The sequence below is a fragment of the Lycorma delicatula genome, chromosome 1, assembly GCF_047948215.1.
Source record: "Lycorma delicatula isolate Av1 chromosome 1, ASM4794821v1, whole genome shotgun sequence".
Classification (NCBI taxonomy): Eukaryota; Metazoa; Arthropoda; class Insecta; order Hemiptera; family Fulgoridae; genus Lycorma; species Lycorma delicatula.
Window position 1 is genome coordinate 208,584,414 of NC_134455.1, and position 27,280 is coordinate 208,611,693.

At 31.1% G+C, this 27,280-nt stretch overlaps 1 protein-coding gene across 1 annotated transcript in view; it reads right to left on the reverse strand.

The window, feature by feature from the left end:
- The window catches only part of LOC142317749 (neurotrimin-like), a 447,981-nt gene that overhangs the window by 122,368 nt on the left and 298,333 nt on the right, over positions 1-27,280 (reverse strand). The window contains exon 4 of the mRNA XM_075354297.1: positions 2,216-2,343. Within this exon, the coding sequence (XP_075210412.1) occupies positions 2,216-2,343 (128 nt within the window). The remainder of the gene's footprint in view (positions 1-2,215; positions 2,344-27,280) is intronic.

Sequence of the window (27,280 nt, forward strand, 5' to 3'; positions counted from 1 at the left end):
TATGTATCCGAGGTATACCAGCAGAATGGAAGAAATAGTAAACCTTCAAAAGGAAGTCAGATAACCATATGTGTATTCCGTGTAATCAAGTCTGTAAAAATATTAAAAAATAAATCGATAAAAGCTATATGGACTTCTTTCAGTAATCACTTGTTATAATATCGTCTGAAACAGTTTTTGTTTATATGAACTTTTTGCCTAATGCTGAACTTACTAGAAGAACGGGTGAGAAAATTTATTTACATTAGGAAAACTTATGCAGAAAGATAATTATATTTTGTTCCTTTCACTCAAGATATAAGGAGATGTCAGAATTTAGAAGTTTATTTGGTAGAGTTTGATATAGGGAAATTAGTACGACATACTGCTGGAATACTACACTTTCCTTGAGAAAAGTTTCAACACTTTAATGATAACACTATACATGTGTTTAAGCAAGGTGTAAGCTAAGATAAGAATTAGGTTTGATAAAATACAACTATTCATAATTATAGAATTTATTAAACTTTGACTATTATATATATATATATATATATATATATATACACATATAAAAAAAAAAAACACCTATATTTTCGAATGGAATTCAAATAGTTACTATAATTTTTCTTACGAAAGACAGATGCAACGAAGTCGGTTGTAAATCTTGATTAACATACTTTATTAATTTTAATGCTACATTTGTGTAGTATGTCATCCCTTTGAAAATTCCAAGACCTGTAAAATTAGCTTTACTTTATGATGTTATCTTGAATGAAACCTTAATAATATTAGCGCATTAACGAAACAAAAAAAAAGTGATTTCTTAGACAACGTACTAGCTGGCGGGAGGGTGGGGGTGAAAACGGTTTACGTTGAGAATCAATATTTTTACGCACGATGAAATAGGTTATTCATTTTTATTAAAAAGATAAAATAAAAACAAACAGAAAAGTTGAAGATTAACGAGAAACAAGAACAAAACATATGGAAAAATACTACGGATATGAAAAAATCCCTCTGCGATTTATGACAGAGGAGATAGAAGCACACTAGAGAATCATTTTATATAATATAAATGGAATGCAGTTGTAATCTGAAATCGGTATGACAGCAGTCTGATTGTACTCTTAAAATATAACAATAATAATTAATATGGTGTGTTTTTATTTTTTTCTACGTATATTTCATTTGTTTTTTTTTCTTTTTATTCACAACTACTCAGAATTGTAAACTAAAATTGCCTGTACAATAAAAAATTAAAAAATGGCTTACGGGAAAACGAAATTCCAAATTGGCAGCTTCTGGTCGCGGTCAATATACAAATAACGTGATATATAACAAAATAATTTTGCTGCTTTGATGTACGTGTAACGAAATTGAAATCGTACAATGTTTATTACTGAAAAAAGAACTGACCCCTCCGGTAATGTATAAATACCTTAATATGTTTATTTAAAATACATGAGGAGGTTTATTCACGATCATCCAGAAAATTATTGAAAACATTGTTTCTTACCTGTTTCAGTATATTTGTAAAAATATCCTTTTTTTTAATTTAGCATTTTCGGTAGTAGATTTGAATATTTTTTTTATTTGATACAGTTGTAATTAAGTTTTTTACAGTTCGGCAGTATTCTTTTCCCATCTATACCACATTAGACGTAAAGTAATGCCATCAACATAGCTCCAAAAACAAAAATAAATGTATTGGGAGGAATTTAAATTCATTTTAAAGTAACTGTAGCTGGATTTAATTGCACTAATTGCATCCTATATTATATTTAATTAACATATTAATTTAAATGGATTTGAACCAGGGTCTGTAGCGTAACCCAGAAGCTGTCATATCCAGTATCAGGTGACGATTCAGTAATAGTGATTTATTTTCGTTCATCAGATATATAAGGTCTTTTTATCGTATTTAATCTACTTTTTTTTATTTTTCATATTTATTTAATAAATTTTGTTTATATTTTTTACAGAGTTTTTAACTGTTTAGCCTGATAAATTATACGTAGATCTTTGCAGACTCGAGCACATTTATTAATCATATTTAAGTACTTATACTGTGCTTTACCTTACGTTCAACGTTTGTTATAGCTGATTAAAATGAATGAAGTGCTAGCTCAGGATTGAACCGGTCAACAAAATTAAAGTGAATGAGATATTATACTATTGTAATGTTTACAGTGTTGAGAAGTAATTTAAAATTAATATTTAATATTGTACTTACCGCTTCATTGTGATTCCAGAATATATATGCTGGAGGCTCTGGGCTATATAAAACGACGCAAGTTAGGTTTATCGTACTACCTCTATCAATATACAAATCAGGGCCGCCAATTATGTCTGTTGTAGGCTCTACAAAAAATAACAGCAAAACAAGTGATTAGTTTTCTGGACCTAGAAATTTTGTTTAAATTTTACATAAGTTGAAATTAATTAATTTACCAGAGAAAAGTTTTCTTATGTATATTTTTGATAAATGTATATTTGTATAAATGTATATTGTTTTTTATAAACATTTATTCTTCAAAAGATTGAAAGAGGATAAAATTTAGTTTGTGGGCCTGAGAGAGCTAGAAAATATAAAAATATATAATCTTTCTTAATTTGCAACTTAATGCGATATGGATAACTGTTAATAATAGTTGTCAGATAGTCAATGTATGCGTGGTGGATATTGTCGCGTGTTCGCCGTTCGATTAGTATATCGAGAGATTGAAAATTTAGAATGTTTAAGTAATTAAATTTTACTGGTTTAAAAACATAAAATAATGTCAGTGGAAATAATGATAATAAGCGACAATAATAAAACCATTAATGAAAAATAGTAAATACAAAAATATTAATCATAGCGACCACAACCACAATCAAAATAATAATAATAAGCGACAATAATCAAACAATTAATACGTAACATAATATATAATATAAAAACATAACATAATCAAAACAGAAAACAATCATAATGTTAGACATCAATAGTCATAAATGTCAATAGTAATAATAATAAACAGAGATTACATACGAGGCAGAGTATAAAATAATCGTCAGGAAATAATTCCAGGTTAAATAGAAAACCAGAATTCCGACCCATTAAAAAAAATATAACATAATTGCTAGTCTTAACACTTTTAACCACAAATCCTTTATTAACAAACATATATACGTACACCAGATAAGACAAGTATAAAGTTCACTGCAAATACCTTTGCTGTCCACAAATAAAGCTACTCTAACATTTTATGAATGAAATTTAGTACATTATTTCTTCCAGTTATAGTTTTACAGTAACTCACCGATAGTATTTCTTGTTTACTGGAATTCGTGGCGTCATCTTAATCGAACTAAATTTACACTGGAAATTCGTTTTTTCACTGTCCTCCCCGCAGAATGCTCTCGCCGACTGACGTCTCGCAGATTCACGCCGCAGACTCTCCTTGCTGTATTGACGTTGTAACGTCTCGCTGGACTGGTTCGCGGAACTCCGCAGAACTGATCGATACTTCGCACAACTTGCAGTCTCTCCTCACGGGATTGATGTCGTAACGTCTCGCTGGACTGCTTCACAGAACTCCGCCGAACTGATTTTTAAATGGTTTATCCCGTAGCATTTTTATTTCTATTTTCTGTACCTGCGGACCGGACCCAACTCGAGTATTACAAAAGACTATTGTTAAGCGGACCTGTTACCTTTACTAAAAGGGTTATTTTTAATCCTCTGGATTCCTCCAATTATTATATCTTCTACTACTTTCATAATAATTGGTAGGAATCCATTACTCAGTCCCGCTATACCGGTCTTGTTACCGTATATTATTACTGTAACACATAAATTAACCTGAAGCTGTAACATTCAAGCGATGCGTCGTATTAATTTCGTTTCGTTACATCAAACTCTACCGAAATAAAATAAAATTAGAAATTCTGACATCTCTGTACATCTTGAGTGAAGTGAACGTAGTTATCTTTCTGTTTTCTTAATGTAAATAAGTGGCAGTAAGTTATGCAGTTTAGGCATACAAGTAATACCTGTACTCTGTTCACTACTAGGACTAAGCATTATTACAGGTTTCTAACGTAAAAATCTTATATTACGCAATAAACTCTTGGTCTTATAAAGACCGAATTCTATACTGTTCTGAATGTTTTGCTAGTTTTTTTTTATAAGAGCTGATGGTTTTGTAAGAGATACTGCTAGTGAGCAGAGTCTATGTATTATTTGTAGGGCTAAATTGATTTTGGTGGGCTTGGCATAGTTTTGGTCAATATATTCAATTCAGCGAAGCAATTCAGCAGGACTCTATCACTTCTCAATTTTCATATTAAACCTGAAATTGTTATTTTTGACAAAGGTGTTTTCAAGGGTGAATGAGTCAAGATTTGACATTTTATCATGAAGTGTTCCCTAAAATTTATAAACGTCTCTTGTAACATTCTCTACTTTGCTAATATATTACTGTGTAAAATGTTTTTTTTTTAATTCTCTAAAATTATTTTTAATTAATTAAATAAGTTATTTTTTACCTAGGTTCAATCCTACAAGTTTTATTTTATAAATTTTTATTAATTTTAATATTTTTCCAAACAAGTAGGCCTTTATCAAATTTAAGTTTTCTTTGGAGATTTTTTTCCATTGCTGATATTAATAATATTAACTGAAAACGAAAAAAACAGTCAGGCGGGTTATTTTTAACTGGTTGAAATGTATTAAATTCAATAATTTTTATCAAATTTTAACTTTACTTTTTTCTTTCACCAAATTAAGGTTAGGTTAGGTTGGCTAAGTGTGAACTAAAAAAAAGACGCGAGCTGATGTGGAGTAATTCACGCAAAAAACAGTAATGGAAATAATTTAAAGCGAAGAAATCTTATTACTCATTCAGAAAAAAATAACCATGAAAGAACTAATTATACTTTGCTTATAAGTCAATTTTCCATCTTCACAAGGATCCTGCTACTAAAATAAATTAAACCAAACTGAAATCTAATCCATTTATTTAATTTATTTCTTTCTTTTGTAGTAACTTCGAAATAAAAGAACTTCTACTAATGTTGTCATAAAAGATTAAATCTAATTTAGTTAAATGTAACTATAAATACATTTGCTTTCTTTTACAAATAAATTCATTCATAAAAAAAAAAAACTAAGCAATTCAAAAACATTAGCGTTAAAAAAAAGATTTTTATTTTTAAAATAAAATTTAACAAAATGTGTCAGTGTCTCCGCTACTGATATCTTTCATCCGGAGATCCTGGGTTTGAACCCCGGTCAGGCATGGCATTATTCATACGCATATTTTATTTTTCAAAATAACCAAAGCGTCGATGTCAGTCTTTAAAAAAAACAAAAAAAACGCCGTTTCTATGCAATGTAGTTTGGTTTTCTCTAAATAAACCAGTCTTTTTATATTTAAATGTTAATTTTTATAAAATAGAACCTGAATGAACGAGAAAAACGGAAGTATACCACAAACAAACTGTTGTTTGAAAACAATAAAATTCGGTGTTGACACTGAATTTTGTATTTTACGTCGGTATCTTAAAAACTACAAGAGTGACTGTTTTGTGACCTTATTTATTCTATTTTTTTTGGGTCCCAAAGATTACAGTAGGGATTCTTTTTATTAGAAGAGTTGAAATCGAGATTTTTCGCTAACCGTAACTCGAAAACAAATCGTTTCCAGACCTATGTTTATATGAACCATTATTTTCATAGGTAGAACATGTCCTGAAAGTTTCTCCGTTTCTTCGTGGGACATTCTGTATTTCTAAACAAACAAATAAAAAATTTTTATTTTTTACCATCCTTCATATCAAATACAGAAATAAATAAATAACTGTTGAAAGTAATATAATACAGTAAATTTAAGGGCCGATTATAAAATTTATATACTTTTTTCTGCTATCATCGATTTTGTAACTAAACAAACCTTTGTATCATGTCTTATTCTTTAATAACGGATGGCCTTAATTAAAGTAGATGATGATCATATAAAATACAAAAGCATCTAAGGCAGTAACAAATTTACAGTGGCAATAAAATAAATATTCCATAAAACGGAAACTTCACTACATCGAAATAAAATGTCCAATTAACCGCGTATATTTTGATGGAAAATTATAATCTTCCAAACCCTTGGATGAGACCGTTACAAAGCAAGTTGATTGCTAACTTATATATCAGTTTACAGTATCAACGTATATTTATTTGGACTATCGTAACTTCTCATCTGAGTTTAGAAATCAATAACTCCAATAATGCATAAAAGCATTTACGAGCAGACTTTTGTCAAAATGTTTAGTTATCGATTTATTTTTAGTGGTCTGCTCTACTAACAATGTAAACAGAGAAAAACTGCTATTAACTTGGACTTCTGGCAAACACCGTTTATATTCGATTTCAGGTTTTACTTGTGTAATAATTAATTTAGTTGTTTAACTCTAAATCTCTTATTGACCTCATTAAAACTCTCCACGTTTGAGCGAATGCCTTGGTTCTTCAGTTTCAACCATATTTGCTTTATTTATGCTTGAGCGTTTAATATAACCTTAAACGTTTAAATATAACCTTACTTCATATTCTACATTCTTAGAGTTTAAAAAAAAATTCTATTTTATTTATAAATTATTTTATAAACTATTCTTTTTTTATTAAGTTATTTCTTCTTTAAAATCTTACATCACATTTTTACTCATCAGTAATTATTGTACCCTAATAAATACAAAAATAGTGTGGATTTTCAGGAATTTTCCTAATTAGCGAATTCTACAAAAGTTTTATTTATTTATATTTTGTCTGTTATTAAGTTGCTTAAATACATTTAAAACTTCGTAAAGTTAATAAAATCTCAATTTACTACGTGTTAATTGTTTTATCCGTGCAACTCTTCGTCTTTAATTACTTCATTTCATCATAGAATTTTTTTTAATGAACCCAGAAACATATCCTTCTATATTATTTAACTCTATCTTACTTGTGTTCGTAAAGGATCACCATACAAATTTAAAATTAAATAATGATGTTTAATTTAAATTAAATTAAATGATGTTGTAAATAATTACGCAATCTAATTATTTTTATCTCATTCTTAATATTCAGACCCCTGAATATTGATAAAAGAATTTTTTTAATATTAATATGCCAAACAGCTTTTCATAATTAGATTTGAGAAGGAGTTTTAAGAACTTTTAATGTTAAATAAGTTTGGCTTTTTAAATTATCAGTTAATTTTTTTTTTAAATTGCCCTCATAATTGACGGTAAGAAGCTGGAAAGAAAATAAATTATAAAAAAGACAGGCCTTTTTACCTGGAACCCCCAAACCTCAAAACCTTTTCATGTAACGGTCAGTCAGCACGCTAGGAGCTGAACCGGTCAACTGGCCGACCGGTCGATGTTACTAGGATGGTACAGTTAATGTACATAGAAATTGGTTTTGACGAATTTTTAGAAAACTGATTTGTTTAAATTATTTTTGAAGTAAATAAAAAACATATTCGTAATTTTACATTATTTTAAAAATAATGTTTCCTGGATTCATTTAATCGTGTACATTTGATAGATAAAATGCACTTAGCCTTACCAAATGTATTTTTATTATTATATTGAAAGAAAAATATTAAAAAAATACTATTAGATTTTTTAATAAAATTTATAGCTGCTGGGGAAAAAATACTATCTTGGAGTATTAAAAGAAAGTTAAAACTTTTAAAAGTTTAAGAAATAAAAAAGTGTAATATATTTTTATATTTCTTATCCTAAAATTTATTATGTAACTATATTAAGGATGTAAATATTTTTAAATTTATTCCCGTTCATTTGTTTATAAAATATAATACATCTTATGGGAATGTATTATATATAAATATATCGTTGTGTTTTAGTACTTTACTACTGCATACGTTGTAACCAACTGTCTAACTATTTCCATCATATTATGGAAGCAGATATTTCAAGAGAAGAATTTCATATTTTATCATAGATGAATGAGGAGGCTTTTTTCTACCTCAAAAACTCCTTTCTTCTTATCTTTGGAGAGTTTCCAACATATACATTCTACTACTTTCTATCTGCAAACCAAACGTTTAAGTTTTTCATTCTTCCCCTTTTCAGATTTTAGCAAAACTCGATAAAGTAACTTTCAAGTTCATTTAGTAATAAGCGATCAATATATAAAATAAAAGTTTTTTTGATTCTTGATATAAAGAACATGCTTTAGTGATCGAGAGTTATTTTTTTAGTTACGTGATATAATCTAGAATACGTTCGAGTTCATTAGATTAAATAATGACATTATATCTTTTCAATGATTATTTAATTTTAATAATGAGTACTAACAATAGTTATGAGTTAAGAATTAAGATAGTTGATAAGGACGTCTAGATAATTTGATAAGGAAGCAAGAAGTAAGATTTGTTATACGTCGACATCTAACAGGCCGAAAAATACATTTCTCTGAAGTAGACTTTTTCAATAATAATACAATAATTTTTGCGACTGTTAAATCTTTATTGTATTTCAAAGTTTTCTGTTTTTTTAGAAACCTTTTTTTGAACCTTTCAATTTTTTGCAGAACATATTAAGATTTAATTTACAATTGATTACACGTTGCACTGATTCGGATAGTAAACGTATTCTACTTTCAGTGAGTAAAATTTTAATGAATAAAAGTAGCACCAGCACAAAGTAACACCGTTTTTGGTTTTGTAGCACATAGAAATAGATTAGAGAAAAAGGTAAACAGGACGTTTTATTAAATTAATGTAAATTTCAATTTATACAGAAAATTACTTGAATGGAATGAAATAATATTTTTTTCTCACAAAGAGAACACTTTAAAAACGATTTTATACTCCTGAGGATCTGTTAAAATCTGTTTAAGCGAAGCAACAAATAAATTATCCATAAGTAAATATTTATGGAATAATAGACGATCATTTATCGAAAACTATTTAAAAAAAAAAGTAATTCCGAAAATGAGATTTCTTTAATTTATTTTGTGTGAATGACAGAAATTTAAGGAAAATACATTAATTTGGGATATAATCTATTTCATGTATTAGTTGTAACTAATCAACAACAAAAATAAATAATTTAAAAAAAATTAGTGATTTAAATAATCTACTTGATTAATAAAAAAAAAAAACTTTTTTAAATTTACGTTATATTTTGGATTTGTCTAGCAACATTTTTGGGGATGTGTTTCCCGCTTATAGCCCTATCAAGTGACTAAATTTTACAACAAATTTATATATATATATATGATATGATATATATTATATGATCATGTATTGCGCGTTGACGGTGTTCGTCATCATGTTATATTTCGACTCTAAAAAGAGGTCGTCTTAACTTCTAATAACATTTGTTTGTGATCCTAATTTATTTTACATGTAATCCGGTGATGTATTTTGATTCAGGATCTTTGTGAATTTTAATAGGAATTACAATGAACCCGAAAATATTAGGACTACAACCCAGAAACGAATCGTTACATAATCGAAGTTATATGATAATCCAAAAATAAGGTCAAATTTTGTTATTATTCAATTGCGTTAAAATATGATAAAATAATTTAATGGAATGTTCCATTCAAAAGTAATAGTAATTAATTATTTAAGAACATAGAAGCACAGTATATCAAAGTAAAGATAAGTAAATATAACCTTGTAATGAAAAATAAAAAAAGTATTTGCGTCAACAAGGTAAGAGTTAAGGACGGGAACTTTGTAATTAAATGAAATCGTTATTTTTGAAATTCATCAATCATAAAAGATAAAGTAAAGACACAGGCTAAAATTGACGCTCTACAGTCTACAAGTTTTACGTCTTCCTTTGATAATAATAAATTTAAATTTTGTTTAATGTTAGCAGACGTAACATATAATTAATTCTTATTTTGATAAATATCTTTTTCACCTGAAGCGGAAATTTAATAATTTGGTTCGTTTAATTTGACTACTATGAGTGAAAACAAAATAATAATAAAAAATAAAACTATTAGTAAAAACATTAATAACAATTTGATTTAAATTTTAATTAGCTCTTATTTGGTTAGATGAGCAAGAAGATACACACGCAACAAACGTATTTGCCCAGAGATTTATGCATTCAGCAATATACTTAACACTGCTGTTAATAGCAACTAAGAAAATCAGTTTTTAATATTCTGTCCATACCCAAAACAGAAGATATGATACTACATTATTTTCTTTTCATAGGATCCTGTCAGTTAATTAATAAAAATAAAGAGTATATTTCCGTTACGTGTTTTAACTCCCTTTATGAATCATGAGATATTGCTGATGGGCTTGAGTGCTCAGAAATACAGAGTAGCTGGACTGAAGGTACAACCATATCGGAGAGGTATTTGTTGAGAACCAGATTAAGGAATGATTCTGAAAGAGGACAGCAGCTCTTTCAGTAGTTATTAAGGGCGTAGGTCAGAAGGACTTAAACGACCATATCAAAATCACTCAATCTTCTGAGTACTGCGCAGCCAAAAGCAACGGAAAAATACAGCAGGTTTTTTTTCAAGCAAATGTAGTTCTCTACATTTTCATGTAACAAAGATGGAGTCGCCTTCCTTAATAAAATATCCCGGAGGTAAACTAGTCCCCCGTTCGGATCTCCGTGTGGGGACTACTAAGGAAGCGGTCACCAGAAAGTTAAAAAATAAAATTCTACGAGTTGGAAAGTGGAATTTAGAAGTCTAAAAAGGTTGGTAGATTAGAAAAGTTAAAGAAGGAAATGGATAGGTCAAATGAAGATGTAGTAGGAATTAGCGAGGTTCGGTGGGAAGAGGAAACGACTTTTGGGCAGGTGATTTTAGAATAATTAATTCAGCATCAAATAAAGGTCTGGCTGTAGTAGATTTCGTAATGAACAAGAAGATAGGGAAGGGAATAAAGTATTTCAAAAATCTTAGTGATAGAATCATTGTAATAAGAATAAAATCAAAACCTAAGCCGACAACGATTGTTAACGTCTATATGCCTACAAGGCTCATGATGATGATGATGAGGTAGAGTGTGTTTACAAAGAAATTGACGAAGTAATTAAACACAAATAGAGGGGATAAAAATTTAATCATATTTGGAGATTAGAATGCAAGCATTGGAAAAGGCAAGAAAGGACATTTTGTAGGTGAATACGGGTTGGGCAAAAGGAATGAAAGGGGGGACCGACTTATTGAGCTTTTCAAGAAGTATAATTTAGTAATTTCCAACACCCAGTTTAAAAATCATAATAGAAGAATATACACATGGAAAAAGCCTGGTGATACTGCAAGATATCAGATAGATTACATCATGATTAAACAAAGATTTAGAAATCAACTAGTCAAGGGCAAAACTTATCCTGGAGCAGACGTTGATAGCGGCCATAAATTAGTAATAATGATATGTGGACTGGGGTTTAAAAACCTGAAGAAAAGGTGGCAGATGACTCGGTGGAATTACAATCTGAGATCTGAATTTAAGAAAGAATTAAAAAAATTGAATGGCAGAAAGGATCGTGGAATAGACAGGATACCTGCAGAATTACTGCGCAGTATAGGTGAGGAAGCAATAGATTGTACAAAACTAGTGTGCAGTATTTACGAAAAAGGGAAAGTTCCGTCAGATCTCAAAAAGAGTGTTATTTTCATGATACCAAAGAAAGCAGAAGCAGATAAATGTGATGAATACAGAACAATTAGCTTAACTACTCACGCATATCAAATCTTAATTAGAATTCTGTTCAGAAGAATTGACAGGAGAATGGAAGAAGTGTTAGGAAAAGACCAATTTGATTTCAGGAGAAGTATAGGGACAAGGAAAGCGATTTTAGCGCTCAGGTTAATAGTAGAAGGAAGATTAAAGAAAAAAAACCAACATAATTGGCATTTATAAACTTAGAAAAGATTTTTGATAACGTTTGATAACGGATAAAATTTCAGCAGTTTAAAAGGTTTTAAAAAGGTTCACGTAAGATATAGAAGAACAACTACTAAAATTTACAGGAACCAAACTGCAACAGTAATAATCAAAGAAAGAAGCAATAATAAAAAAGGGAATCCGACTAGGATGTTCCCTATACCCATTACTTTTTTATCTTTACATAGAACTAGCAGATAATGATGTTAAAGAACAATTTAGATCCGGAGTAGTAGTGCAAGGTGAAAAGATAAAGATGCTACTATTTACTGATAATGTAGTATTTCTAGCTGAGACTAAAACGATTTAGAACAAACAATGAATGGTATGGATGAAGTACTACGCAAGAACTACCGTATGAAAATAAACAAGAACAAAAGAAAAGTAATGAAATGTAGTAGAAATAATAAAGATGGACCACTGAATGTGAAAATAGGAAGAGAAAAGATTATGGAGGTACAAGAATTTTGTTATTTGGGAAGTAGAATTACTAAAGATGGACGAAGCAGGAGCGATATAAAATGCCGAATAGCACAAGCTAAACGAGCCTTCAGTAAGAAATATAATTTGTTTAGATCAAAAATTAATTTAAATGTCAGGAAAAGATTTTTGAAAGTGTATGTTTGGAGTGTCGCTTTATATGGAAGTGAAACTTGGACGATCGGAGTACCTGAAAAGAAAAGATTAGAAGCTTTTGAAATGTGGTGCTACAGAAGAATGTTAAAAATCAGATGGGTTGATAAAATGACAAATGAAGAGGTTTTGAGGCAAACTGATGAAGAAAGAAGCAGCTGGTTAAATACAGTTAAAAGAAGGGAGAGACTTATAGGCCACACATTAACGCATCCTGGAATAGTCGCTTCGATATTGGAGGGACAGGGCATATGGGAAAAAATGTCCTGGCAGGCAACATTTGGAATATGTAAAACAAATTGTTAGGCATGTAGGATGCAGGAGGTATACCGAAACGAAACGGCTGACACTAAATAGGGAATCTTGGAGAGCTGCATCAAACCAGTCAATGACTGAAGACAAAAAAAGCATGTTTGAAATAATTTCCTGAACCTTCCGATATCAGTTGTTTACAAAAAGAAAAAAACTATTATTGTAAATGCTATGTTCTTGATTTTATTTGCGTATTGAAAGTGAAAAATAGTTTTTTAACATTCAATATTTATAATGTTTAGTATCACGCAATATAATTCGCTATGGATTGAGGTATTTTCTGAAATAATTTAGAAAAAAGTACACATTTTTGAGTTTTAAAATACATTTTAGTATAAATTTGATTAAAATCCAAATCTGCAAAAAGGTGATCAATTTTTTTATCATCTCAATCAAATGATAAAGTATACATGTTTTCGTATCAATGAAAAGAATGAAGTAAATTTCTACTGTTTTTTTTTTTTTTTTTTTTAAGATTGTGTTATACTTGTAACGAATAAATTTATATAAAAGAATTTGGTTCTTTTATAAAAACTTGTCCGACAAGTTCTTTTGTAAAAATTTAATAAGAAAAACAAACGGTATAGATAATGATTTTAAAAATATTATCTAGTAATATTCACCAGATAATTTTGAGTATTACTGCCTAACTTCTTGACATTTTTAACATTCGCAGCTATAAATCGCATGTAGACTTTGTAATGTCTATATGATGAACGTTGTATATTTATTCATTTTAATACAGTTTGGTGTCTGTATGTGTTGTCCTACAAAAATCAGTTGGGGAGTAGTGTTTTTTCTTAATATATGTTAACAAATTAAAGTTCGATATTAAAGTTACCTCCTTAGTACAGTTTATTAAAACTTGAATCTATGTTTTCTTTTTATGATGGCATATTTTAATCAACAATATTAAATTCATACCGAGAACGATTATTCTGACAAGCATTGTAAAACGCAGAACTCAGTAAAAGACAAACAGTATTTCCATGGTGTAATATGTGATTTGTTGATATGAAATTAGATTTTATTATATTCCTACCCGACTATGATATTTTGTACTAAAAGAATTCAAGGTATGAGTCTGTAACATTTGATTCAGTTATTTCCATAATGCATATGAACACAGTTTAAATTATTTATATGACGCGTTAAAATTATCGCTGTACAGTTTTAAATAGAACATTTTAAAAATAGAAGTAAAGCAAGGTCTAAAAAAAATGTCATATATAGAGAAGCAAACTTAATTCCACAAAACCTATTGAGCAGCTTGGTGAGGGGGCAGTAACAACTAATGTACTGACGAAACAGATTTAATATCTCAGAAACAGTAAAATATTACCTCGAACAGATTTATTAATTTAAAGTTTTGTTAAACAAATTGAATTAAATTTATATTAGTTGGGGGAAATGGCAGAATACGGTTTTTAATTGGATAGTTTTCTATTTAAGTAAACCGTATTAAAGCGTCTAACGAAACCGGAGTTAGAGTTTAGTCTTACGTTGAGTATAAAAGAGGAAAATTATCACTAATAACAAGACAGAAAAAACAAGCAATTCACGAACAATTTTAGCCGTGCTCAATATTTTATTCGTTTTTTTATTATTATTTCCTTCACAAAAAATTGGAATCACTCCACCGGGTTGGTCTAATAGTAAATTAGTCGCCGTAAGTCATCTGATTTCGAAGTAGAGAGTTTTCAGGTTCAAATCCTAATGAAGTTGCTTTAATTCGGATTTTAATACTAGGTTTTGGATACCGGTGTTCTTTAGTATCAGGATTTCAATTAACCATACGTCTCATGAATGGTAAGCCTGAATTTGTTCAAGACTACACATTTAACGGTATAGTTACATTACACTGATAAGTCGGGGGCCAAATGACTAATTGTTAATGAGATTTTGAACAAAAATATTTAACGAAAAAATTGTAGTCAACGTTTCCATATATTAATATATTGGAGTCAACGTTTTGATTATTATTAACAATCAATTTAATTTTACAATGACTTGTAACCGTGTATTATATAAAGATCAAAATTTTTCAATCGACAACTTACCTATTAATAAGATAGAGATAACGTTATGAAGTCATTAGATATGCTAAACGTATATTGTTTAGCAACAATGTGTCCAAATCTCTTCAATCAACTAGAATTAAGACAGAATCATCATCGACAACACACGTTATCATTTATCTTCATTACAATGGCAATTAAGTTTAAACTTCGACATGAGTCAACCTGTAACGGTGACAATGTATGGGCGCGACCAATAGTTTATTTCCTGCTAAATGCCTAATTATGACAAGTTTTTGTATATCAAAAAACTGTATTTTTCAATTCTACTTATTTAAATGTATCATTTTTAAATATTTCAATTTTTTAGGAACAGAAAACTTTCCTTACTTCGTTAGGTTTTATGTTAATTTGTACCAATAAAACAAAGTACCTGACTTCAACCCCCAGCAAAAATTACTGAAGATAAATTGATGAAATCTTTGTGTACATGTCCTTTTTACGGTATAATTTCACTTTAAGGAATTTTTGAAATGCGATGTTAAAGGGTTAAACATTAAAGGGGTAACATTTAGTTTTACTATTTTTTAAAAATCTTTTGGTAACAAATGAAGATATCAACTTAATTCTTGGTGTGTGTAATCTTCATGTAAATATCTAAAACCTATTTCAAGATTTTTTTAAATTTGGCTTAGAAAGTGTTGAAAAAGTTTCAAGTAATGTTTACAAACTTCCCCCTACAACTTTCCGTCTGCACTAAACGAGATATTCGCACGATTTGGGCTGGCAAGTCCCTTCAAATAAACATCTAAAAATCTTTTAGGTTTTTTACTTCTTTGCACGTAATAAAAGAAGTACTGTGATTGCGAAAAATTTCAGTTTTCAAATTTCAACGGAAATATCCATTTTGACCATTCCTGAATCCATTTTGACTAGTTTCCCTAGGATTTTGGAATTTTGGATCTAGGATTATTGTAACATCTAATTGTGATTTCTGAATTGCGCTTTAGTTGTGTTTTCTGATTGCAATCTACTAAACCAAAAGTGTCGAAAAAAGCCCAAAATCCAAAAAAAATCTGGATTTTGGACTTTTTCTTAACTACAGTAATAAGCGCTCACTGAGAAGTTTTCAGCGATATATCATAAGTGGTACTTATTTTCATTGGCTCCAGAGTTAAAGCCAAATAAATTTTTAATTAATGAAATATTTGGAAATAAAAAGAGGACGGCACATCGATTCGAATCAGACTTCTCCTTTTTTTTTACCTTGTTTTTTTTTTAATTTAACTATATTAATTTATTAGTAATTATTAATCTCTGGTTGTTAAAAAAATTTTTAGATAAAAATTCAGTAATAACAATAAAAAAAATATGAAAAAAATCAAAAGTTATTATTGAAATAAAATTTTATGTACGTCTCATTTAAAAAAAATGTGTGTATGTAATTTAATAGGCGTACAAGCAAGTCATGTACTGTTCACATCAGATTTTTTAAGGGGTAAAAAACAAAAATTGTTTATTACATCTTTGCCTTTTATTCTATCGCTTTTGAATCGATTTTATGATATTACCAGCACATTGTGCTGGTAATTTAGAAAAATGCATTTTCCGTTGGAAAATGAAACCTACAATCCATGGTGATAAGGGATTATGGGCCATGTAATTTATCGTGGGTTTACATTTAGGTAAACGAACAACAGTAAGCTGCCTAGGTAGTGATTAGCAACCTGCTTGCTACTACGTAGCAAATTTAGATAATGTAACCCTTAGCATTTTCTTCGAAAGTAAAGTAGCCACACCCTTCAATATGAAGTTGTCAAATATAATTAACTCAAACTCTAGTCCAATTCCATCCGCACCCTTCATTGCACATGATTTTCAATATAGTAATTCCAATTGTCACTTCAGTAAGTACCTCCCGGTTGATAGCACGTTTCTCGATCTTTTTGCTAAGTGTTAGTGTTAATTTTAATACTGCATATAAAAAACGTTCATGTTTTCATGCATATACATATACACGCGTACGTATTATATAACTTCATCAACCTGCCTATTCGCATGCATACACGCATAATTTGTACACATATACTAACACATCGATACCTACTCATTACTTACCTATACATCTTTTAAATGGATATGCTGTTGATTTGCCTCAATATGACCCGAATAAAAAGACCTATAGCAAACAAAACAGTCTGGCAACAAACTACTACACTTACGGTCTTATGATTAAAGAAGAAGATAATATTTAATGCTGTGTATTTGTTCTCTTTTAAGCCAATGTGTAATTACTAGGTATAGCAAAATAGAGACTAAAATATTGAACTTCATTTAAAACACTACAAAACAGGTGAGAGCAGAAAATTATATTCATCTGAAAGATTGTTTACGAAGTGGGAATGTTAATGCGATCGATGAGGCCCTCAATACATGCATGAGCGGACTCAGGATGCTATGACATATGTCCGTCATTATGGTAGCCCTGATCAGTCTTCTGATGAAGACACAGTTTTCTGAACTTCTATTGAATATAGGAGATACACAGTACCCTGAATCTGGGAAGACTTCGATTCCTGTTAGCTTAGGCACGAATATGACGATCTTAAAGAATCTTATACCTAGAGTTTATTTTGATATTGCCACCTTAAAGGATAAATCCATGGATTGGTTGTGTGAACGAGCTATTGTTACACCAAAAAATAAAACAATACACTGATATTAATGACATAATGCGGAGGTCATTTGAAGGAGAAGGAAAGGAGTATAATTTCATTGATTCAGTGAATTGTGTTTGATACATAGTTCCTCAATTCTCTCATTCCTCCTAAATCAAAGCTTGTGTGCTGTATTTCCAACACACAAGCTTCTTCTCAAAGTTAGCGCTCCCGTGATGCAGCTAAAAAATCTCCAGCCACCTAAATTGTGCAACGGTACCGACTACAAGTTAAGTCCACTCAATATAACGTCATACAAGCTACTGTGATTATTAGCTATGGTCAAAAAGAGTCCATATTCATACCTCTTATGTAATCAGAATGTCCTTTTGAGCTCAAATAGTTGCAGTTTTTTTTTAAGGTAATGTTTTGTAATGACAGGCAATAAGTCTCGAGGACAATCCTTAAAAGTGGCAGGAATTGAACTGAGGTTTCTCTCACGGGAATTTTTATGTAGCCTGCTCTAAGATGAGCTAGCTATTTATTTTGACTCCAGACTAGAAGGAAAGACTACTATGTAGTTTACAAGGAAGTCTAAAATAAATTAATAAAATCATCTCAGAATCTACCTTAACTCAAACAGCATTCATACGATTATAAGCTCATTTAACTGGATGTATATACGCACATGCTGACAAGCTCTGTACCTACCTTTCACTGCTAGCTAAACAAACTGTATGTTTATACATTTCTTTTTTTCAGTTCATGCACACTTTGAACGTTTTATATTCATTCCTTTTTAAGATAAATTAAAATGACAATCAATCAAACAGCCCTTTTCAGTGCTATACACTCGGTAGGACATTTTCAGGGCCATATATATCCGTTACCTGAGTAAAGGATTTCTACCAGTTAAGAAGAAAGTAGTAGAAAATATAATAATGGGAGAAATCCAGAAAAGGGCTAAAGGGAACCCTTTTAACATATTGCGTGCTAATGTAGTAACGGATTATTGTCGCAGTCGCCGGGCCACATTTAAGGTCATGCTGGCTGCCGTTACGGAGCACTGGCGTACAAGTTTTTATTTTTTATTTTTTTCTCTACTCCCCTGGGCCGGACCGACTTGATGGTATTACGCCACCCAGGGGAGTGTCCGTTACTCTAATAGGCCCTCCCCGCCTACCGGCTATATACCGGCATGGCAGGTCAGGCCTACCGGTGGCTCTTTTGAGATTTTTTATTCTCTATTATGTCCTCTATGGAACCACATCATACCTACAAGTCGTGATGTGATCCCCGGAACTTTCATAATACTCTCTTGTCCCTACAGCACACCCCAAGGAGTCCTCAGCGGATCATTGAAACCAGCACACCTAAGCATGCTGGCTCTCACCGCTGAGGCTGTCCGACCCAACCTAACATACTAGAAACCCATACTTCTTTCATCTTCATTCTTCTGTTTTAGTACTGTCTTTATATAATCAGTAACCTTCCTCCAGTTCTCCTTACTGCTGAGCATGAAATCCATGGTTTCCTTCTGCGTTTTTCCATGAATACCCGCGTCGTGTCTTAGTCTTATCCATTTATTACATACTAAAAACGTATGCTCAGAATCATCGTCCTGTTCGCAGTACATGCACCTGGGTTCATTCCTTCTTCCCACCTTATGGAGATAACCATTGAAACACCCATGTCCCGTCAGGAACTGGGTGATCCAATAGTCAGTTTCTCCATGCCGCCTGTTTATCCATCCTGTTAATTCTGGAATTAAGGTTCTTGTCCATCCAGCCACTCCAGCCTCCGCCCATCTCTCCTGCCAGATTCTATGTATGTTTTCCCTGACTTCATTTTTTGCTCTCCCTAAAAACCTGTCAGTTCTATATCTGGCGATAAGGTCAATCGGTAACATTCCCGAGAGCACACAGAGGGACTCGTAAGAAACAGTTCTATAGGAAGATACTACTCCCAGTAGTATCTCCCTGTGTGCTCTTTTCAACCTGTCTCTATTTCTGCTAATAGTGAGAGCACAACTCCATGCCGGCACGGCATACATCATTGTTGACACTACGGTTGTCGCTAAAACTCTTCTTTTTGATGCCCGAGGAGCGCTCTGCTTTGACAAAATTATATTTAGGCATTTAGTCAGTTTCTCCGCACTCTGACAGACACTTAGTACCTGCTCAGTAAATCTGCAGTTTTTCTGTAAGATGACTCCAAGATATTTTAATACTGTTACTTCCTCAATATTATAGTCTCCAATTCGTATATCTACGGCGTACAAGTGAAGTGATTCAGTTTTGTTTTGTCTAAACTTTATTTTTTTGTTATTGTTTGTTTTTCTATTCAAAAAATTGTGTACCAGTAATATTTAAAACAAGACAAAATTATTTTAACAATAATTTTATTGTAATTTATTTTCAAATACACACTTACGTAGCAAGCAATAATAAAAAAATTAACAAATTATTAAAAAGACTATTTACGAAAACACTACACAAAAATGATTAAAAAATTGTTTATTTAATAAAAAAAATGAAATCATCACGTAAAAACAGGAGCAATGGAAGCAGAATGATAGCGAAAAACGATCCTCACTAACAAGTACAAAACGGCTCCGATTTACAATCCAGGACAATAAACACACTCTATGGACTATTGCTAGAGGCCACTAGGAACACGAAACATATCCGACAAGTGCTGCTCTCTGAACAGATGATATAAAAGATATCTGTCTTACGTATCGGAACCGATACGCTGGCCGTGATCGGTAACAGTGAAGTATATCGGAGCCTTGACGTTGGCATTCGGCGTTCGTTGGCATTCAATGTGTTAATAAAGGTAACAGGTCGGTTTAACAATCATCTTTTGTAATACCGACCACTGACACAGAAAACAGATGTTCTTCCGTGAGAAGAACACCTATACCGGATTCAGGTTTGAAATTTCATAGGAAAATGTGAGAGCAGTCGATCATTCTCAAGCTTCGAGATGAGTCCGGTCTAGCAGGTAAAGAAGATAGGTATGTAAATACTTCGGGGAATACCAGTTAAAAATCAGTTCTACGAATCAGTCTAAGCTAGACGTGATGATGTCAGTCCGCGAGATGTTGATCAGCGAGAGTATTCTGCGAGGAGAGTCCGCAAGAGAGTACGTACTATAGAGAAGTTATTATGCGAGTAGGTTAGTGAAGGAGCGAATTTCTAGTGTGAATGAAATTTGACGCGATTAAGGTGATATCACAAGTACCTTCAGTGTGGACAGTCAGTGAAAACGAGAAATTTTTTGTTGAGTTACTGTTAGACTATAAGTAAAAGAAATAATGTACTAAATTTCATTCATAAACTGATAGGGTAGTGTTATTTGTGAACAGTAAAAGTATCTGCAGTAAAAGAACTTTATACTTGTCTTACCTACTGTACTATTGTTGTTAATACGAAACTAGTGGTTAAAAGTGTTAAAACTAGCGGTCAAGCAAATGTCTTTTGTTAATGGGACTGAGTTCTGCTTTTCATTATTTATCTACCTGTGAATAAATCCTGACGATTACTTTAAATTTTGATTTGTAAGTAATCACTGTTTATTATTATTATTATTATTGTGGTTGTTTTTACTGTGATTAATATTTATTATTGACATTTATTATTATTATTGTGGTTGTGATTACCATATTAATTTTTTGTTTTGTTATTGTCGTTTGCTATTATTATTACTATTGTCATTATTATTGAATTATCCTGTTTTACTTATGTTCTTAAACCAATAAATTGTAATTATAGAAACATTTTCAATTTTCAATCTTATCCTGATCGAGCCGCGAACACGCGAAAACATATATACAAAGTGTGTCTCACGAAGAGGTATACGCTTCTGATTTAGTAGCACTCGCCCATTCCTCCATCGGTTCTATGGAAATTTACAGACCTTTTATAGAAAATTCTAAAAATTTTCTGTAAAAATAGAACCTTTAATCATAAAGGGTTAGGTTAGTCATAACCATGACTAATTATCTAACTGATTTTAATTATTCTAGTTCTAATTACCATCGGTTTTTAATCATTTATAACAGTTAATTTTAATGAATAAAAAATGTGGTTTATATGATATTTATGGTTTTATTTGAAAGCTGTCGTTTTGTTTTTATATATCCTAAAAGGTTGAAGTTTTCACAAACCTTTTTAGAACTTTTGTTAAATGATCAGTAAAGTTTTAATAAAACCGGTAGGGGAGTGGGCAAGTGATACTTAATCAAAAGCGTGTACCTATTCGTGGGAGATACGGAATATAGATAATCTTACAAATTATTCGCAAATATCTTACAGTTATACGTATTTAAAATACTTTGTATTTTTGAATAATTACTCTTTTTTTTTTAATTAAAAAAAAGCTTGGATTTAAACAATTAATTTTTGTTTTTATGTTCAAATTCTGATGATGGATTTCGCGAAGCCGCGATGTGAAACGCTAGTTATTGAATATGAGATGTGTAAAGTTAATATTTTTTTAAAAATTAAACATTGGTAAGAATGTATCAAACAAACCGGAATGGTTAAAAATAGCTGAAATCATCATGACAGTTTAGTAAACAGCGAAGTGGAGTAGTATCTTTTGACCGATCAACATACTGATGCAGTTACAATAAAAACTGCAATAAAGCTGTCAATCGTGTTTTAAAAGGTTTTCTTAATGCTCTACGCTAACTTTTACGTAAGTCTTGTAAATAAACAAATAAATAAAAAACAGACTACATCCACAGAATTAATACTTCTACAGATCTGTGAATGTCAAAAATATTTTCAATAACGAACAGTACTATTTAGCGTTTCTAGATTTCAACCAACTATTTCATAAGTACTGGTCTTCACTTAAATTGAAAAACATGTTTCCCTCAAAAATTCTAAAAGATCTTAAATTCATATTTGACATTCAGATATTTTGATATCAAATTTAAAATGTTTTAACTAATCTACCTGCCATAAATTCTAAAGTCCCACAAGATGTTCTTGGATCGACACCTACATTACTAAATTTCACTATACATTTTTATTTCACTAAATTATTAATTCAATCGGAAGATAAAATCATGTTTTATAAGTTTATCGTAAGCTTCTGATTCCATTGATTCAAATACTTATACATATAGGTTGTTTCAAACTCAACAAGTTCTATTTGAAAAAAAAAACGGATTTTATTTTATATAATCAAATTATTATAATTAATATCCATTTAACTTTTAATAATTAATTGTTAACTATTTAATATTCACTTAAATAGTTCTATTTCATTCATTATGTGTACATTCTAACGATTTATAAAAAACGAGTTAGTAGTTTAACGAAAGAGTACAATAGTATATCCGTACATGGAGCGATCTTAAGTAGTATTAAATAACATTTATTTAATAAAGATCAAGGTTGCAGCTGCAATGCATTCTTGAGCGTAATGCTTTCCAGGAAATGAATGAAAGCCGGATGCACGTAACAACTGGAATGGGATGAGTCGGTGACTTATACTATAACTTATATATATATATATATATATATATATATATAGTTTAGTTATAACATAAAAAGTGTTGAACTGAGCAGACGTTACTGAAGTGGACAAATAGTTTTGTGACATAAACGTCAATGGGTGGAAATAAATAGTTTGCTAATTCCGGTATATAATATTACGGATCGGATTTCCAGGGTACTCGTGACCCAGGATACTGAATGGTACTTTCTCTTCTAATGAATATCTTTGATAATATCAATGAGGTTTCTGAAAGTATTTGTAATCTTTTTACATATGACAACATAATTTTTTATTCAACTAAAAAAAATAATTAATAAAACAAAGAAAGCCGATCTCCGTGGCGAAGTGATAGCGTCTCGGCCTTTCATCCGGAGGTATCCTGTTCAAATCTCAGTCGGGGGTGGCATTCATACGCTACAAAATTCCATCAGAAAAAACCAAAACATTCCATGCCCGTAATCTCATAGAGAAAAACAACAAAATTAAACATTTTTTTTAACTTTTGCATTACAACGACGGCTTTAATTAAAAAAAAAAAAATTGACAAAATTAATTATATTCTTTTTATAACTAATTATCGATATATTGCAATCAGGTCATCATCTTACGTTAGTACAATTAGGCCAGGTTGTGAAAACTTTGAAATAGAATTTTATTGACAGGAAATTTTGTTATATTTTATATCACGAGGGTTATTTTTTTTCAAGGTCCGATCAGTCGCGAAATAAAAACCCGGGCAAAAATCGGATGAACCTTTGCGCATATGTGTTGCGCAGCGTCTATAGTATGGCCTTCAATCACGCCGCGCCACTTCGTTTAGTTCTGAACACGCAGATAGCACTTAACATGTCTACAACAATAGCATCTCCCACCAAGTGCGAAGTGCGTGTGGTAATTCAATTTCTTCAGGCTGAGGAGTGTAATGCAGCTGAAATGCATTGACGAATAAGTAATGTGTACGGTGAAACTTCAATGACAGCAAAGTGCGACAATGGTGCAGGAACTTTAAAGCAGGACGTACAGATGTTCATGATGCAGGCGGTCAGGGAAGGAAGCGAGTGTCAAACGATGATCTCGTTGAGCGAGTGAATGAGGCAATTCGATAAAATCGTCGGTTCACAATTTCTGTATTGAGCAATGTGTTTCCTGAAATTTCAAGGTCAGCTCTACACCATTGTGAGTGAGAGACTTCAGTACCGCAAACTGTGTGCGAGATGGGTTCCCAAGATGCTGTCCGACCATCACAAAACAATGAGAATGGACGCCTCCCTAACGTTTCTCCAGCGCTACCACAATGAAGGAGAAGATTTTTTGAACAAAATTGTCACAGGGTACGAGACATGAGTCCATCTCGGAACTGAAGAAACAAAAAAACAAACAGTGGATGCATTCTCATTCTCCTAGTAAACCAAAGAAGTTCAAGCGAACCTTTTCCAACAGAAAGTGTATAACTACTGTGTTCTGGGACCAGAATGGAGTTCTCTTGGTGGAATTCATGGAACGTGGCACGACCATAACTGCAACCTCATACTGCGTGACTCTTCAACGTCTACGAAGGGCAATTCAGAATAAGCGGAGAGGAATGTCGTCATCAGGTCAATGCCTGATGACAACATTCCATGGAGAAAGACAATTCTTTCTCCATGACAATGCTCAGCTGCACTGCAGTTGTAACAAAGAAGCTCTTGCAGCGTTTTCGTTAGGAAGTGTTTGATCCCCCACCATACAGCCCGGACTTGGCTCCATCCGATTTTCACCTCTTTGCTCACATGAAACGCTGGCTAGTAGGACAACATTTTGGCACAGACATCGAGCTGCAGACCAGCCTAGAAACATGGCTGTAAACACAGGCGGCTCCGTTCTATGACGAACGTGTTGGAAAGTTGATACCACGCTACGACAAATATCTAAATGGGAGTGGCGACTATGTAGAGAAATAGCGTAACTATGTAAGTACTTATAACAAATTAAAAAAAATTATTTTCACTGTGGTTTTAATTTCGTGACCGATCGGACCTTGAAAAAAATAACCCTCGTATATTTTACATATTAATAGCGTTAGTGTGTATAATGAAATGTTATTGATTGTATTTGATGTTATTTAACATTAAAGTTAAATATGATTGATGTATTTATTTTTTTTTTGATTTAGGCTATACGAATATGTTGCATAAGTGTAAAATCGTTTCTTGTACGGCAGAATAAAAGAAAACCTAAGATAATCTACCTTTACTCAGTAATCGATATTGCAAGCACTGAAGGGCGTTTAACTTTTATTCATTCTACTTCTGCATAATTATAGGAAATCGAATTAAGAAAAAAGTTAATTAAAATTTTAGTGAATAATTTAAAATTAAAAAAAAAAGTTAGACATTAGTTTTATAAACATCTCAAACTAATTGTTTAATAATACAATGAACAAAATTTATTTATTATTAAAAAGATTAGTAGAAAAGTAATTTATTATGTAATTAACAGAAATAGCAAATCTCTAGATCAGAAAAATTTAGAATAAATCTTTAAAAAAAATGTTTTCCTGTTTTCGGATTTTTGGATATTAAAGTTACTTACTTAAAATTACTTTAAAATTTTCCCTATTAGATTCAATTGTTTTGAATACAGAAAATTACATTTTCACAACTTTTTGTTATGAGATATTCCCTAAAATGAAGTTAAACGACTGAAGGATAAGAACGTCTCATGCGAAATGTTGTTTTGTTACCAAGGGGGTGGTTGAAGCTGACCACAAAGCAATACTAGCCTTTTCCACTAAGAGCATTTTTCCGTCTCGCTTCTTCTCTAGGTAGAATATTTTTTTCTTTTTTTAACGTACAGCATTTGTATTTGTGTGTTTGAATTAGTGTGTATTCTAGGTTTATACATGTAGGTCTATTAAATACACAGACAACCACACGTGTGCAAAGTACTCTCACGCAGAAACACACACACACACACACAGGTACCAGTCAAAATACAAATACCGCTTATATTCACCGTTTATCACGTACGTTATTAAACATCTCTTACAATGCGACTATCGTCTAAATTTTAGACACATAAAGACCGCAACATTTGTAAAATTTGGTCTACCTAATGAAAACTTTTCACATATAAAAGATAAAATAAAACTTTAAAGCGTGTTGAATGTCTTTAAAAAAATAAATTTAAGTCAGAAAGGTCTTTAATTTAAGTCTTTCCTTTATAAAGACTTTGTCCTACAATAAATTTTGGTACCCAGACTTGGTTACATAAAAAATTAGAAGCTCAATTCATTTCAATTTCAATGAAATTTACAAGTACCATATTTTTTTATCAAAATAAGATAGTTTTTTAGGGTTGCAACTATTATTTGTTCTGAAGTTACTTTTTTTTTAGTTTAAATCATGATATTAAAAAACAATTATTTGTGAAAAAAATTTAATTCTAAAGGAAAATTTAAAAATATAATCTATTTTAATTATCCTAATCTTTAAACTTAATTTATTTTAACATATTATTTCACACAGAAAAAAGAACCTTAAATTGCTGTGCTTCTCTTACAAGTTCCGTAAATAGATAAATGAATAAAAAAACTATAATATTTTTTTCAGGCTGGGACATAAAATGCATTGGGTAGATTACGTCGCTACAAGGTAAATAATAAATATTTATATATAATTGCGAAAATTTGTAGATCAGTTTGTTTGCAACAGCATCACACGTGTACAAACCGACCCTTTCTTTCAAATTTTCAGGATATGTCTGTGTTACCCCAGGGAAGATTTTAAGCCATAGATCGCGGCCGTATTCTTCTTCAGGGTTAATATATTAAAGATATTCGTTAAAAAAGAAAGAACTTATCCTTTTACTTCATTATAACGAGTGTTTCATAAAGGACGCAACCCTAGATTTAAGATTTAAGAAGGTAGAAGTCACTCGTAGGTAAATTTTATTTCTCCATACATGTCAGTTGGCAACACTGTATACAAGGTCAGCAGCTTGTAACAGTTGAAATGACCTTTTGCACTAGTGCTATACCAGTATAAATTCGTCTGTATTGTATTAACTATGCCGTTTTCCAAGGTCGAATGTGTGTTTATTATTGAGACTTATTATTGCATGTAAATCTGACGAAAGACGAGTTTTAGATAAAATTACCCAATTCTTCAATTCCTAATAAGTCGACAATAAAGGATTTAATAAATAAATATAGTGAGACTGGAAGTGTACAAGTTAACACGTACGGACGGTTAACACGGGACGG